General features: G+C 58.1%; 2 protein-coding genes across 4 annotated transcripts; one reads left to right on the top strand and one right to left on the bottom strand.

Moving 5' to 3' along the window:
• Positions 1-233: 233 nt before the first annotated feature.
• On the top strand, positions 234-6,207 carry TMEM54 (transmembrane protein 54). Of its 2 annotated transcripts, none has more exons than XM_040619207.1 (6): positions 234-359; positions 2,757-2,950; positions 4,894-4,953; positions 5,098-5,244; positions 5,413-5,547; positions 5,926-6,207. In XM_040619207.1, exons 1-6 carry the CDS (start codon positions 344-346, stop codon positions 5,998-6,000), a joined length of 627 nt encoding a protein of 208 aa, XP_040475141.1. In that variant the 5' UTR covers positions 234-343; the 3' UTR covers positions 6,001-6,207. The 2 variants fall into 2 exon arrangements, with proteins under 2 accessions (XP_040475141.1, XP_040475140.1); XM_040619206.1 differs by having other exon boundaries at positions 5,098-5,286.
• Positions 6,208-6,359: 152 nt separating this feature from the next.
• HPCA (hippocalcin) lies at positions 6,360-12,670 on the bottom strand. Of its 2 annotated transcripts, none has more exons than XM_008694451.2 (3): positions 11,594-12,670; positions 7,248-7,353; positions 6,360-7,126 (listed from the first exon to the last, which is right to left on the bottom strand). In XM_008694451.2, the coding sequence occupies exons 1-3, from the start codon at positions 12,185-12,187 to the stop codon at positions 7,029-7,031; spliced, it is 798 nt and encodes a 265-aa protein (XP_008692673.2). In that variant the 5' UTR covers positions 12,188-12,670; the 3' UTR covers positions 6,360-7,028. The 2 variants fall into 2 exon arrangements, 1 of the variants encoding a protein (XP_008692673.2); XR_005831540.1 differs by lacking the exon at positions 11,594-12,670 and adding an exon at positions 7,631-7,804 and having other exon boundaries at positions 7,012-7,126.
• Between the last annotated feature and the right edge of the window lie 226 nt (positions 12,671-12,896).

Below are 12,896 nucleotides of genomic sequence, written 5' to 3'. Positions count from 1 at the left end.
GGGGGGGGTTGGAGATGCCGAGGCAGACGGCCGGGTGGGTGGGGCCAGCGCCGTGACTCAGCCGGGCTGGCCAGGAAGGGCTGCCCAGCCGGTCGGACCGGCCCGGGATGCAAACGAGCCGCCAGGGCCCTCCCGGGGCTGGGCCGCCCGGGGGGTGACGGGAAGGGAGGCCGGGCCGGGCGCCGACGAGCCCGCGGCTCCGGGCGGGAAGGAGGCGCGGCGCGGGCGGCGCGGGCGGCGGGCCGGCGCCGAGGCTGCGGACCGGGATGCGAGCGGGGCCCCGCCGGCCGCAGCACCCGGAGCCCCGCTGAAACGGCCGCGGAGAGCCCGCGCGGGAGCCGAGATGTGTCTGCGCCTGGGTGAGCCGCGGCGGGACCGCCCGCGAGGCCCCCCGCCGCCCCAGATCCTCCCGCGGGGCGGAGCGCCGTGGCCGGAGCCCGGAACCCCGGGGTCCGCGCCGCCTGCTCGCCGGGTCACTTGCCGCTCTCGGCCTCAGTTTCCCCAGCAGGGAGGTGGAGGGAGGAGGGCTCCTGGTATCTTATCGAGGTGCGGTAACGCCTCCGCCCCTTGGTCCCACTTCCCTTTCTTGCGGAGGAAGGACCCCCAAGCTGGGGGAGGAGAGTCGCTGGAGAGAGCAGCTTGCACCTTGCCCAGAGGGCAGAAGGGAGAGCAGAGGGAGAGAGATCCAGGGTCCAGAGAGTTCTGAGCCCGAGGCTCCCTGCCCTTTCACCTCCTCAGCCTTGCAAAAGGTTCCCACTTCCAATCCTCAGCTCCTCCAACCAGGCGGGGATGGAAGGGCCTTTAGCACGCAGGATCCAGACAGAGTGGGACCGATGTGCCCTCTCCCCTCGCTCCCTACGCACGGTGGTGCTGCTCTTGGGCATCAGACGGACCTGGGGACTCCCCACTCTCCAGCCAAGAGACCTTGTGAACCTCAGTTTCCTCATCTGTAAAATGGGGATGGTAGCACCAGCTGTGGGGACTACTGTCAGAAGCAGTGAGCTCTAAGAGTGAGGTGCTTACCACCTTGCCCACCACACTGCTAAGTGCTCTAAGAATGGTCCCCCAGAAACAGGCCAGGACAGCCCTGAGACTCGGTCCAGAGCTCCAGGAACAGCCCCACACTGGCACGGAGTCCCCGGTTTGACCAAGTCTTGGTCCTAGGATGTGGTTGTTGTTCATGAGCCCAACCCTGAGCCAGATGGTGTCTGGGCCTCCGGGTAGGTGGGTGGATGGGGTGAGGTGGGTCAGGCCCCTGGGACGAACCTTCCTGTTTGGCTGGAAGTTAATCTTCGCAGTGTCATTCCAGTTCCACAGTTCCCGTCAAGCCTATCATCTGTCCTCTGCTCCCAGACCTCCAGCTCGAGGGCCCTGCAGGCTCAGGGGTCTCAGAGACAGCTAGACCAGCCCCTCCTCAGTTTATATATAGCAAGGTCACACCGAGGGACAGTGACAGTGGCCCTATCCTCCCTGCTCCCTAGAGACTGCCTCTTGGCACAGGGCCCCCAAGGAATGATCCCTTCTTCCCTCCCTTCCTTCCTCCCTTCCGTCCTTCTTTCTTTCCTTTCTCTCTCTCTCTTTTTTTTTAATCTCTTTTAGCTACAGGGCTCCCATATATGAAATATGATCCAACCCTCTCTGCCATAGATGGGGAGACTGAGGTCTAAGAAGGGATTCATGGGTCCCACTGGGAAGAGCTAAACAAAGAAGGGAGGTTGCTTAGTCGGGGGCCTGGCTAGTCTCCCGGTCTCCCAGAGCTGACTGGAATGAGGGCGCTGACAGGGCCAGGGCGCTAGCATGGTGTGTGTCCTCAGGGGCAGAGCCAGGACCCACAGGAGACAGAGGGCAGATATGGAACAGCCGGAGCTGCCCAAGGAAGAGGGCTCCCTATCCCTGGGGTGTGCATTTAGGGGCTTGGTAGCCACTTGGCCACTCAGGGAATTTGCATATGTGTCTTTGGTGTTCTTTTGACCCCAGCCTCCCCCATCTGCCCTGTCCTGGTCCAGGGCCCCTGCACCACGAGCTTGCTTTTCCCAGCACCCACCCACTATGCCCCACCCACCTTCTCTCCTTCCCCCACTATCTCCTCATGGGACCCCCCCCCCCCCGCTGGGAGACGGGGGTTATTCTTCCCATTTTAAAGATGAGGAAATGGATACTCAGAGGCTTGAGTTTCTTGCCCCCAAGTCAGTCCAGCAATTGTGAGTTGATTTTCTACTGTGTGCCCAGCTCTATACCCCAAAGTGAATCCCAAGCAGGACCTGGTCCCTGCTCCATGAACGAGGGGCTCCTTGGGGCCTGGACAGTGACTGTCAAACTCACCGTGGTGCTTTAGGGCCTGGCACAGAGCAGGCACCAAGGGAACATTTGTGTAACAATCTCCTGAATGAATAAACCAGTGGATGGGGAGCTTAGCAGAAAGACCGTGGGTCTGGAGGTAGAGACCCTGGTTCAAGGCGTGGCCCTGCCACTCGGGACCCTAAGCACTCACGCGGACTGCGACCCTTTATTAAGTACCACCCGTGTGCTTTCCCAGCCTTAGAGTTCCGAAGACTCTCATGAAGGCACTGTGAACCCCTTTCCCAAGTGAGGAAACTGAGGCTCCAGACAAGTTACTGACCCCAAGTCATCCAGACACAGACTTAGAGCCCAGTGTCCGTTACTCCTCCCAGGGCCTGGGTCTTCTCCTCTGCCAGAGGCTCTCCCCCCCCCCCCCCCCCCGCCCCCTGTGGCCCTGACATGGCTGTGCCCCCCAGGTGGCCTGAGTGTGGGGGACTTCCGGAGGGTGCTGATGAAGACAGGGCTGGTGCTGGTGGTGCTGGGCCACGTGAGCTTCATTGTGGCCGCCCTCCTCCACGGCACCGTGCTGCGCTACGTGGCTGGTCCGCACGACGCCGTGGCTCTGCAGTACCTCGTGATCAACATCCTGTCCGTCACGTCGGCCATCGTGGTACGGCCGGGCCTGGAGGGGGCTGGCGCGAGGGAGTGCAGGGGGCTTGAAAGGTCTTTGATGAGTCCCCGCCCAGAGCCTGGGGTGAGCAAGGAGAGCGCCCCACGCCCTCTGCTCTGCCCCTTACCAACCGGACCAGTCTCTCAGCCTCTCTCTCTGCCTCAGCTGCCTAGTCTAGAACAGAGGGCAGGTCACAGTGTCCATCTCAGAGGGTCCCGGTGAGTATGAATGAGATCGTCCCCACAAAGCGCTGGTCCCGGGATCTGGCGCCCGGTCAGCGCTCACTAGCGGGAGCTAGGATTATCAGGACGAGGGGAAGTGCTGAAGGCAGTGCTGGACAAAGGGAAGGAGCATCAGCTCAGCTTGGGAGGGTCCAGGAATGTTCACAGAGGTGGAGGCCCCTGAGCTGGGTATTGATGGATGAGTAGGAGTTCAAAGGTAGGCTGTAATTAGCATAACCCAGATCTGAGGCGTGCTGGAGCCAGCAAGGAGCGGAAGCTGGGATGACATTCCAAATACAGAGAATGGCAGAGGCAAAGGTGTGGAGGTGGGAATGGTTAAGAGCTATTCTGAAGACATTGAAAAAACCAGCTTGCCAGGAACTCAGCATGAGGCCTGGTCTATGGTAGGTGCTCAATGAATGGTGGCCATGGTTAGGCCTGGATGCCAGGACCTGTTGGAGGAAGAGACGAATGAAGGGGCCTGGTAGTCTCAAGGTCAGAAAGCTCTTTCCCACCTGTTAGCCGAGATGGCGTAGCCTTTGGGCAACCTCCCTACATCAAAGTCTGGAGTTCCATCTCTGCCATCTCCTGGCTGAGGGACATTTCTGTCTGTGAGTCTGTTCTGTCCTCTACAAAGTGAAGCTTGAACAGCCTGCTGTCCCCAAGGCTTGGGTGAATGAAGCTCGCAGGCCCAGCAAGCAGGAGAGCCTCAGTCAGTGACACAGGGCTGGGCCACAGAGATGTGCGTGGTGTCCCCTGGCGTTGTGACTGTGGTTCATGCCTCTCACCAGCCTTGTAAGGAAGTCAGGGAAAGCGGTGAGGTGAGCTCGGGGTTAGGAGATCCACCAAGGATGGGCCCCAGGCCACACCCCTTCAGTTTTGCCCTCATTCTGTCAGCTAATCCTCCCTGCTTCCGGCAACACGACTATCCCCACTTTCCAGAGGGGGAACCCACACTGGGGATTCCCCCAACGCCCTGCTGATACAAAGAAACCAAGCTGGAGTTGAAACTATTTGTGTCTGACACCAAAGCAAGGGTCCTTTCTGTGAGCTCATCCCGCAGCGTGGGGCTCGGCCCCAACAGGTTGAGGCACTTACTTGGTCCACTTGGTGAATTCAAGACCTTCACTGCTGGATCCCCATCAGACGGCCTGCCTCCCATGGGCCCGGCACATAGAATTCTACTCCATAACATTTTCTCTCTTATTTTTTCTTTAAGTAGGCTCCATGCCTAATATGGAGCCCAACACGGGGCTTGAACTCAGGACCTTGAGCTCAAGACTTGAGCTGAGACCAAGAGTTGGATGCTTAACTGACTGAGCCACCCCGGCGCCCCTACGCCACAAGTTTTTCTGACTTGTTAAATAACAATTTCTTTTTTAGTTTCTTGCCAGTTGAGTTACTTAGTTTCTTCCAAAATCTTTTCCACTCCAGGGAGACCTGTCATATATCCTGTGACATGGCCCTGCAGCCCTGGGCAACACAGGAGCCTGTCTGAGAGGCAGTGGGGAGTCACGGAAGGTTGTAGGCAGGGAGTTATCGGGTATTAGAAAGGTCTCTTCAGGGCTGGACCGTGGGGAGGCAGTGCCTCTGTGCAGGTCAAGGTAGTGAGGCCAAAGCAGAGCCGGGGCGAGGGGCTGTGCTGGGAGGGCCAGAGTTGGCGTCAGTGGAGTCTTTGTTGGAGAGTTGCCCTGACCCCCTGCCCACTGTCCTTCCCCACAGGTCATCGCCTCAGGCATTGCAGCCATCGTGTTGTCCCGCTACCTCCCCAGTGTTCCCCTGGTATGTGGCTCCTCCTGGGAGGGGCTGTAGGGGTAGCGGAGGGGCAGCGGCCACCCCCAAGGGCCTGGCCTGCCTGAAGGGAGCAAGGCTGACCCCATGGGGGCCAAGCCTGCCATCTGTTGACCAGTGGCCTCCCCCATCCAGCGCTGGACAGTGTTTAGCTCGAGCGTGGCCTGTGCTCTTCTGTCTCTGACCTGTGCTCTGGGCCTCTTGGCCTCGATCGCCGTGACCTTTGCCACCCAGGGCCGGGCACTGCTGGCCGCCTGCACTTTTGGAAGCCCCGAACTGCTGGTACTGGTGCCCGACTGTCCCTTCGACCCCACACGCATTTACGTGAGTGCTTAGGCCGGGGATGGCAGGGGGCGTGGGGAGGGGGTGGGGGCGGTGACACCCAGGTGCTCATCAGAGGTGGGAAGGGTTCTTGGAGACCCCCCCATCCTGCCCCTTGTGTCCCCACAGAGCTCCAGCCTGTGCCTCTGGGGCCTCTCGCTAGTGCTCTGCGTGGCAGAGAGCGTGTTTGCAGTGCGCTGCTCCCAGCTCGCCCACCAGCTGCTGGAACTGAGGCCCTGGTGGGGGAAAAGCAGCCACCCCATGGTAAGGCCTGCCACCCCCTCCATCGGCCCTGACTCCCCATATTTCTGGGAGCCCTTGCTGGGGAGCCCAGGCTGATCTGCCCCCACCCCCTCTGTATGGGGCCCTTGCCTTGAGAAATGGGGCAAAAGTTTTTTCCCCAGGACAAAAGGGAGAAGCTTGGTCACACAGCTGAAACCCGGCTCCCCCAAGGGCCAGGATGAGTCTTGGGGGGGCGGTATCTGGGCTCACACTGGGGGCACTCCAAGGGTATGGCCTGGCTCTTGTATGGGAGGGAGTAGTGATACCCCTTTGCCCCGGAGATCCTCGCATCCCTCCCCTCCTCCCTAGGTGTCCTGGAGGAGCAGACCCAGACCCTGACACTCTCTTGTGTCTCCGCAGACGCAGGAGAGCCCAGAGCCCGTGGAGGGCCGTGACCTGCTAAGCTGCACCAGCTCCGAGCTGCTGACCCTCTGAGCGCTGACGCCCGATCCAGGCCCCATGACCACTAGGGCCCTACAACCCTACTCTGTGACCAGGCCGGGGTTCCTGGAGCAGGCCCCAGAGGGCTCCCTGGTCACTCAGGGACCCCAGTGGGGCTTTCCACGCCCTCCCTCAGCTCCCCAGCCCACTGCACTGAAATGAGACTTTATTCTGAAGTTATTAAAAAGAACAGAGATGCTCCACGTGGATGCATGCAGCAGGGGAGGGGACTTGGGGGGCGGGGGGAGGGGGCTGTGCTGCTTTCCCACACAGGATGCTGTGGGTGGGGCTCTGGGTGTGTCTGCCCATCCGTGGGCCTGTGTGTGTGTGTGTGTGTGTGTGTGTCTAAGTGAGGAAAAATACACAGAGGGCTCAGTGGGTCTGTGTTCATGCAAGTGCAGAAAGGCAGGTGGGGGTTCATGGGACCCACAGCTGGGAGGCTGGAACTCGGAGGTTTTCCTTTTGCATCCCGGCCTCCAGGGTCAACAACAGCAGTGGAACAGGAAGGGCTGAGGCCCTCCTGCGGGAAAGGATGGCTCAAGGAAGCTTTTTCCTCAAACCCCCACACCTCTGGAATCTTCTCTCCTTTCCAAATGAAGACAGCCTCCTCACCTGGGCATGATTCCCCCCTCCGCCCTGACTGAGAGCTACAAGGGCCCGGTGGGGGTTGGGGAGCTTGCCCGGTGGTTGGGGGAGGAGCTTGAGGCTGCGTGTGGGTGGGGGGGCGGGTGGGGGCTGGGGAGAGTGGTTGAAGTTCTGGTGGGGGAGGGAGGGCAGACCCAGCCAGAGCCTTCCCAATCGTTGCCTAAGGGAGATACTGCCTCTCGGATTGACGGTGCTGACGGCTTGCTTGCTTGGGCCTCGGGGGTACTGCGGGGTTCCCTTCTCCATAGACCCCAGAGCGCAGGCCCTGGGGGGTTCCCAGTCTGACCCCCAGGCTGGATAGACACAAGGGAGAGGAAGCTGAGAGCCGGGAGAGGGCCAGTGAAGGCAGGGAGGAGGGGGAACCTGGGTCCTCTCGCTCAGAACTGGGAGGCGCTGCTGGGGTCGCACTGCAGCAGGCGCACGATGGACGGGTCGCTTTTGGCCCCGCGGATGAACTCCTCCAGGGACAGCTTGCCTGCGGGGCGAGGGGAGCAGTGATGGGGGAGAAGGCGGCCGCGCAGCGAGGGGAGGCAGAGCAGGGCAGCGGGAGAGGAAGGGGGAGTGGCGCCCGCCCCGCCCCGCTCCTGCCCCCTCACCGTCGTTGTTCGTGTCCATTTGGCGGAAGATTTTCTCGGTCCTCTTTTCTGGGGTCGACTCGTCCTCCGGCATCTTCATCACGGACGAAACCATCTTGTAAATGGCCTGAGGGGCGGGAGGGGAGGCAGGGAGTGAGAGGAGCCCGCCCGAGTCCCCCACCCCCATCATCCAAAACCGCCCCCAGACTCGCAGAAGATTGCTGCTCCTCCTGGGTGAGGTGGAGAGGTGGTCACGGAGGAGACCTGGGAGGGCGGGGGGGGGGCTCAGGAAGGAGTGTCTGGGAAGGCTTCCCAAAAGAGGGGTCTATTGGAGCGGGCCCTGACCAAGTTCCCCTGGAGCGCCAAGTGGGAAAGGCAATGCTGGCAGAGCAATCTGCACGTACCAAGGACGGGCAGCAGGAAGCTCTGAGTGGGCACAGAGAATTTGGGGGTGTCTGAGTGCAGGGGGCCAGGAGAGATGTTGGAGGATATCAGGGCCCAGGCAGCGAAGGGGCTAGAACACCGGGCGCCGCGGGCTCCAGGGTAAGTACGGGCTTATCGCTGCTTTTCTGAAACTTCGGGGCTCTGGGCGGCCGGCGCTCGGGGGCCTGCAGGGGGCGCTGGGAAGAGGAGGTGACACTGGGCTGCGGTGCCTCTGTGGCCCGCAGGGGGCGCAGGGCCTCACTAAGGGCTGGAGGGCCCGCGGCAGCTGGGCCCAGAGGGGGCGGAGACGTTATGCAAATAAACTCAAATGAGCATCTGCCAGGGGCGGGGACAGCATGCGCTCAGTTGTGCCCAGAGCTGCAGCTGCCACGTGCAGGATCTCTGGAGGCTATGCGAAGGAGGGCATTTGTGCTAAATGTACACAGAGCCCGTAGGGCTTGGCCTGTGGGATAGGCTGGGTCCCAGCGCCCCAGAACTCAAGGACCAGACCGATCGCCCCAATCTTCCAGCTTTTTGCTGCCGACACCTCCACCAAGAAGCCTCCCTTCTCCCGTCCCAAAAACGTCCCTTGCCTTAGATCCGGCTCCAGCCTCCGTACTGGTCTCTTCAGGCCTCTTTCCCTCAGGTCTGTCCCCCATGCTGCCTCTGAAAGCTTTCCAAACACAGATCTCCACCGCCACGTCCTCAGCCCAATGGGCCGCCCCCTCGTTCCCGTCACACACACAGGCTTCCCTCCAGGCCCACCGTGCACCCAGCTCCTTCTGGATGCTGCCCCACGCTCCTTCTGCTGCCTCCCACTCTTCCTTGGGACGCAACTTACATGGCACTTTCTTAGGGGGGCCTTCTCGGATCCCCACTGGGTCAAGGCCCATATGCTGGCCCAGAGTCTCCTGGGCTTTTCCTTTGGGGACACCTCTCTGGAAGTAATTTTGCCTTTGTGGGGTTGCTCCTAATCTCCGGCCTACAGATAAAGATCACGGACATCTAGCTAGTGCCCGTATCCTCCGAACTCAGCATAGTGCCTGGCATCTGGCAGGGACTCCACCGTTTAAAAGCCTTTGGCACCTCTCAGTGCTCTCTCTACCAAGTCCAAACCATTCAGCCCTGGGAACTCAAGGCACTTGGTGCTCCAGTCCTTGCTGACCTCTCCATCATCAGGCCTCCCCTGTGGTAGGTGACCCTGCCACAAGCAAACACCTCCACGCCTTTCGGGTTTCCCAGAATGGACAGCTTCCTCCTGGAACAGTAATACTGGCTACCACTTACCAGGCACCTGCTATGGGCCAGGTACTTTACACGCATTATTTTTCAACTTCACAACAGCCCTGAAGAGCAGGTATCATGATCCCCATTTACCAGAAAAGAAATGGAGGCGTGGAAAGGGAATTGATGCGAGAGACTGAATTAGAATCTGCTCCTTCGTAGCTGCTGGATAGATGCTTGCAGGTGGTGATGACCAGCAGGGACTTTGAAGGAAGGTGTCCCTGCAGTGACATCCTGGTTCCACTAATCACTTAATCGGACAAGTCCTTAACCTCTGTGAGCCTCAGTTTACTCGTATCTCCCTCACGAGGACTGCCTAGAGGATTGAATGAGACCGTGTGTATAGTTGGAATAGTAGCTGGCTAGAGTAGGTGGTCAGTAAACAGCGGCTAATATTATCATCATTACTCATCCACCAATCCGCAGGTCTTCCCTGCCTTTCAGTCCCCTAGACTCCCAGATGCCACATTTAGCTAGTCAGTGTGGGCTGCACACTTGTTCTCTCCCACCAGAGTGGGAGCCCCGAGAGGCCAAGATGCAGCATTTTCCCTGGCCGTGTGCCCGCCACCCGACCACAGGGTTGGGTCCTGAGAAGGATGGGCGAGTGACTTAGAGAGTGACTGCTCCGCTCATGACAACCCTCTCCTGGGCCTCCTAATTAATTGTCTGCAATTGCTGTGCACTCACTGTTTCATTGGAGCTGGCTTGTGATTGATCTGTCACTGGGGTTTGCAGAGCTCTGACTGCACTGGCCATCTCGGGCTGTGCGGCTGCCATAAAGGAAATCAGGGCCTAGGTAGCAGAGGCCAGCCAGGAAGGGGTCCTGAGGACGCCCCAGGAATGAGGCTGGCTTGCCTGACGTCTTGGGCTCGGCACCTCCCACAGGGCCGAGCTTTACCCGTCTCTACCAGTGCAACCACACTAAGTGGTAAAATGTGAGCATCCCTCGTATTGGTGGGTAGCCAGCTGCTGCCCAATCCCTGAGCGGTTTTCCACCACCCCACCTGCCCCAACCCTTCCACCAGGACCCGCAGAACTTCCCACTATCCCTCAGCTAGAGAGTTAATGCTTGGCCCATGGGAGTCACAGACAGACATTAAGGCTTTACCCCTAACGATAGGCACGGGGAGGACACCACATCGTACTCTAGCTCAAGAGAGCGGACCCCGATGCTTAGCAAGAGAGAAGCCAAAGCAAGAATCCAGGAGGGACTGCATGAGATGGAAGGGGAAGCAGCAGAGCTGAGGGACCAGAGGGAAAGGATTCAGAGGGGCAAAAGGAAAGGGAGCAAGAGCTTGTGCAAAGCTCTGCGGTGGGATTACACGAGGCATCTCCCAAGGATGTTGAAAAGGCCATTCTGGCTAGAGTCGAGAATAGGCAGAGGAGACAAGAGTAACTGACAACTTCTAACATTTACCAAGTAACAATTATATGCTGGACCCTCTGCTGGAGCCCCTATCCCACTCTATACCTACAACAGCCTGGTGAAGTAGGGGGCTAACATCCCCCACTCTCTGGGTGAAGAAACACAGGCTCAGGCAAAAAGTGAACAAGGAACTGGATAGTTAAAATAGCACCAGAACCCTGATGGACTTCAATGACAGGCGGAAGGGATGGGCATTCTGGAAGGTTTCTGAGGTACAGCTAACCTGTGTTACACTTAAACTTTTACTAGGAAAGGGCATTCAAATCAGATCCTTAAATCTCCCTGTGAGGTCAGTATCATCATCCCCATTTTACAAATGAGAAATCTAAGAATTGAAGCCAACTCCAGAATTGGAAGTCAGACCCCTTTCTAGGGGCAGCTCTGAGTAATGGCTATCTTGAACTTTACCCCACTTACATGCTCTGTGACCTTGAGCAAGTTACGTCACCTCTCTGAGCCTCATGAAGTTATTGTAAGGATGCACTGGCTCATGGATATAAACATCCCAGTTAGTACTAGGCTCTTAATGGGCCCTCAGTCAGTTGAAAGGTGGCTGGGTATCCAGATGGAAAGTGGACGGTGGAGCCAGGTGGTCCACTCATGGGCTGTGTGGCCTTGGGCGAATGTCTTCACCCCTCCGACCATCCATTTTCTCCTGACAGTAGATAACTGTCCTGTACTCTCAAGAAATGTCAAGTTTTGAAAGACGAAGGCTGAGGAGCTGTTACAGACTAAAGGCAACTAAAGAGACAGGACGACGGAATGCAATGTGTGATCCTGGACCTGGGTAAAAAGGGCTATACAGGCCATTTCAAGACAGTTGGCAAAATTGGAATACGGTCCATAAATTAGATAATAGCATTGTTTCTACGTTAAATGTCCTGACTTTAATAATCATATTATGGGTTATGTAAGACTATGTCCCTGTTCTCCAGAAATACATCCCGATGTAGTCAGGGTTAGAGGGTCATGTGCAGAACGACAAGCAGTACGCGCACGCCCGCACACAATGATAAAGCAAATATGGCAAAAGTTAATTGGTGAATCTGGGTGAAGGATATACGGGAGTTTTCTCAACTTTTCTTGAAATTGGAAATTATTTCCTAATGGTCGTTCAAACGGGTCACAACCGACCCACTACCGACCCACAAGGGCTGTTGAGAGGATAAAAAGGGATGGGGGGTGCCGGCGGCCGGGCCCCGCGCCTGGCATGCTGAGGGGCCCAGGCACCCACCTGCACAATCTCGAGCATCTCCTCGCGGCTGATGTAGCCGTTGCCATCCAGGTCGTACATGCTGAAGGCCCACATGAGCTTCTGCTCCAGGCGGCCGCGCGAGGTCACGCTCAGCGCGATGATGAACTCCCGGAAGTCAATGGTGCCGTCGCTGTTGGTGTCGAACGTGCGGAAGACGTGCTCGGCGAATTTGGAGGCGTCGCCATAGGGGAAGAAGTTGGCGTAGATCTTCTTGAACTCGTCCACGTTGAGGATGCCCGTGGGACAGTCCTTGAGGAAGCCCTTGTACCACTCCTGCAGCTCCAGCTCCGAGAACTCCGTGTTCTCGCGCAGGTCCTGCAGCATCTCCGGCCGCAGCTTGCTGTTCTGCTTGCCCATGGCCACCGAGCCAAGTCCCACCTGCGTCCCCGAGGGGGTCAAGGGTAGAAAGGAACGGTCAGACCCTCCTGGCCCCTTGACACCACTCCAGGAAGGCCCCCCCAGACACCAGACACCCTGGCCTCTCATCCAACCCAGGGAAAAAGAGAAGCTGGCCCAAAGCCCACATGCTGCCTCTGTGACCTGCTCCACACCATCTCCCCAGAACTTACGCATTCCCAAGGAGCAGACCAGGAGATGGAGAAAGAGAGGGGGGCTCCCATTTACTGAGGGCCTGCTCAGCACCTGCCACTGGGCTGTCACAGGTGTATACCATTTCACCCTCACAAAGTGAAGTCTGGGGATTAGCCCCACTTTACAGATGAGAAGGTAGGCTCAAGGAAGTGAGATAACCTGGTTCAGGTCACGCAGCCATGGAGTGACAGGGCTGACTCCCAGAGTTGCCCAGGGAGGTGCAAAAGGCCTTCTGGTCCTCCCTCCTCCCTCCTGCTCCTTCATTGCTTCATGTATGCCTGCTTGCTACAAAATACACCTGCAGCCCAGACGCTGACCTGTTCTCTCTCTCCCACACACGTGTGCCTGACAAAGGCCAGCATGAGGGAGATGTTAACCTAGGCACCAGAGCCAGACCACCTGGGTTTGAATCTCAGCTCTTTTACCAGCCAGGTGACCTTAGACGAGTTCCTTATACTCTCTCTGCCCCATCTGGAAAGTGAGGGTAATAGTACCTACCTCGTTAATGTGGGGATTAAATAATTTAATACATGTGAAGCACTTAGAATGATGCCTGCACCTATATTTGCCACCTAAATGTTAAATAAAAATGATTTATGTGGACCCAGATGCCACAAGACTCATGTACGACAATATACAAATGAATACACGTATTATGTTCTTCAGCTCACCAAATCCACACACTGGCTCC

This window comes from Ursus maritimus, unplaced genomic scaffold, assembly GCF_017311325.1.
Source record: "Ursus maritimus isolate PB19 unplaced genomic scaffold, ASM1731132v1 scaffold_32, whole genome shotgun sequence".
NCBI classification, from domain to species: Eukaryota; Metazoa; Chordata; class Mammalia; order Carnivora; family Ursidae; genus Ursus; species Ursus maritimus.
Note: the sequence above shows the minus strand (reverse complement) of the source record. Positions and strands in the feature narration are given on the sequence as shown.

Excerpts from the sequence above, each read along its gene's own strand:
- TMEM54 (XM_040619206.1), top strand. Across the intron at positions 2,951-4,893 it reads CCGTCACGTCGGCCATCGTG|GTCATCGCCTCAGGCATTGC; the intron begins GTACGGCCGGGC and ends CCTTCCCCACAG. Across the intron at positions 5,548-5,925 it reads GGAAAAGCAGCCACCCCATG|ACGCAGGAGAGCCCAGAGCC; the intron begins GTAAGGCCTGCC and ends GTGTCTCCGCAG.
- HPCA (XM_008694451.2), bottom strand. The coding sequence starts at position 12,187 with ATGCGTAAGTTCTGGGGAGATGGTGTGGAGCAGGTCACAGAGGCAGCA. Across the intron at positions 7,354-11,593 it reads AGATGCTCGAGATTGTGCAG|GCCATTTACAAGATGGTTTC; the intron begins GTGGGTGCCTGG and ends CCCGCCCCTCAG. Across the intron at positions 7,127-7,247 it reads AATGGACACGAACAACGACG|GCAAGCTGTCCCTGGAGGAG; the intron begins GTGAGGGGGCAG and ends CTCGCCCCGCAG.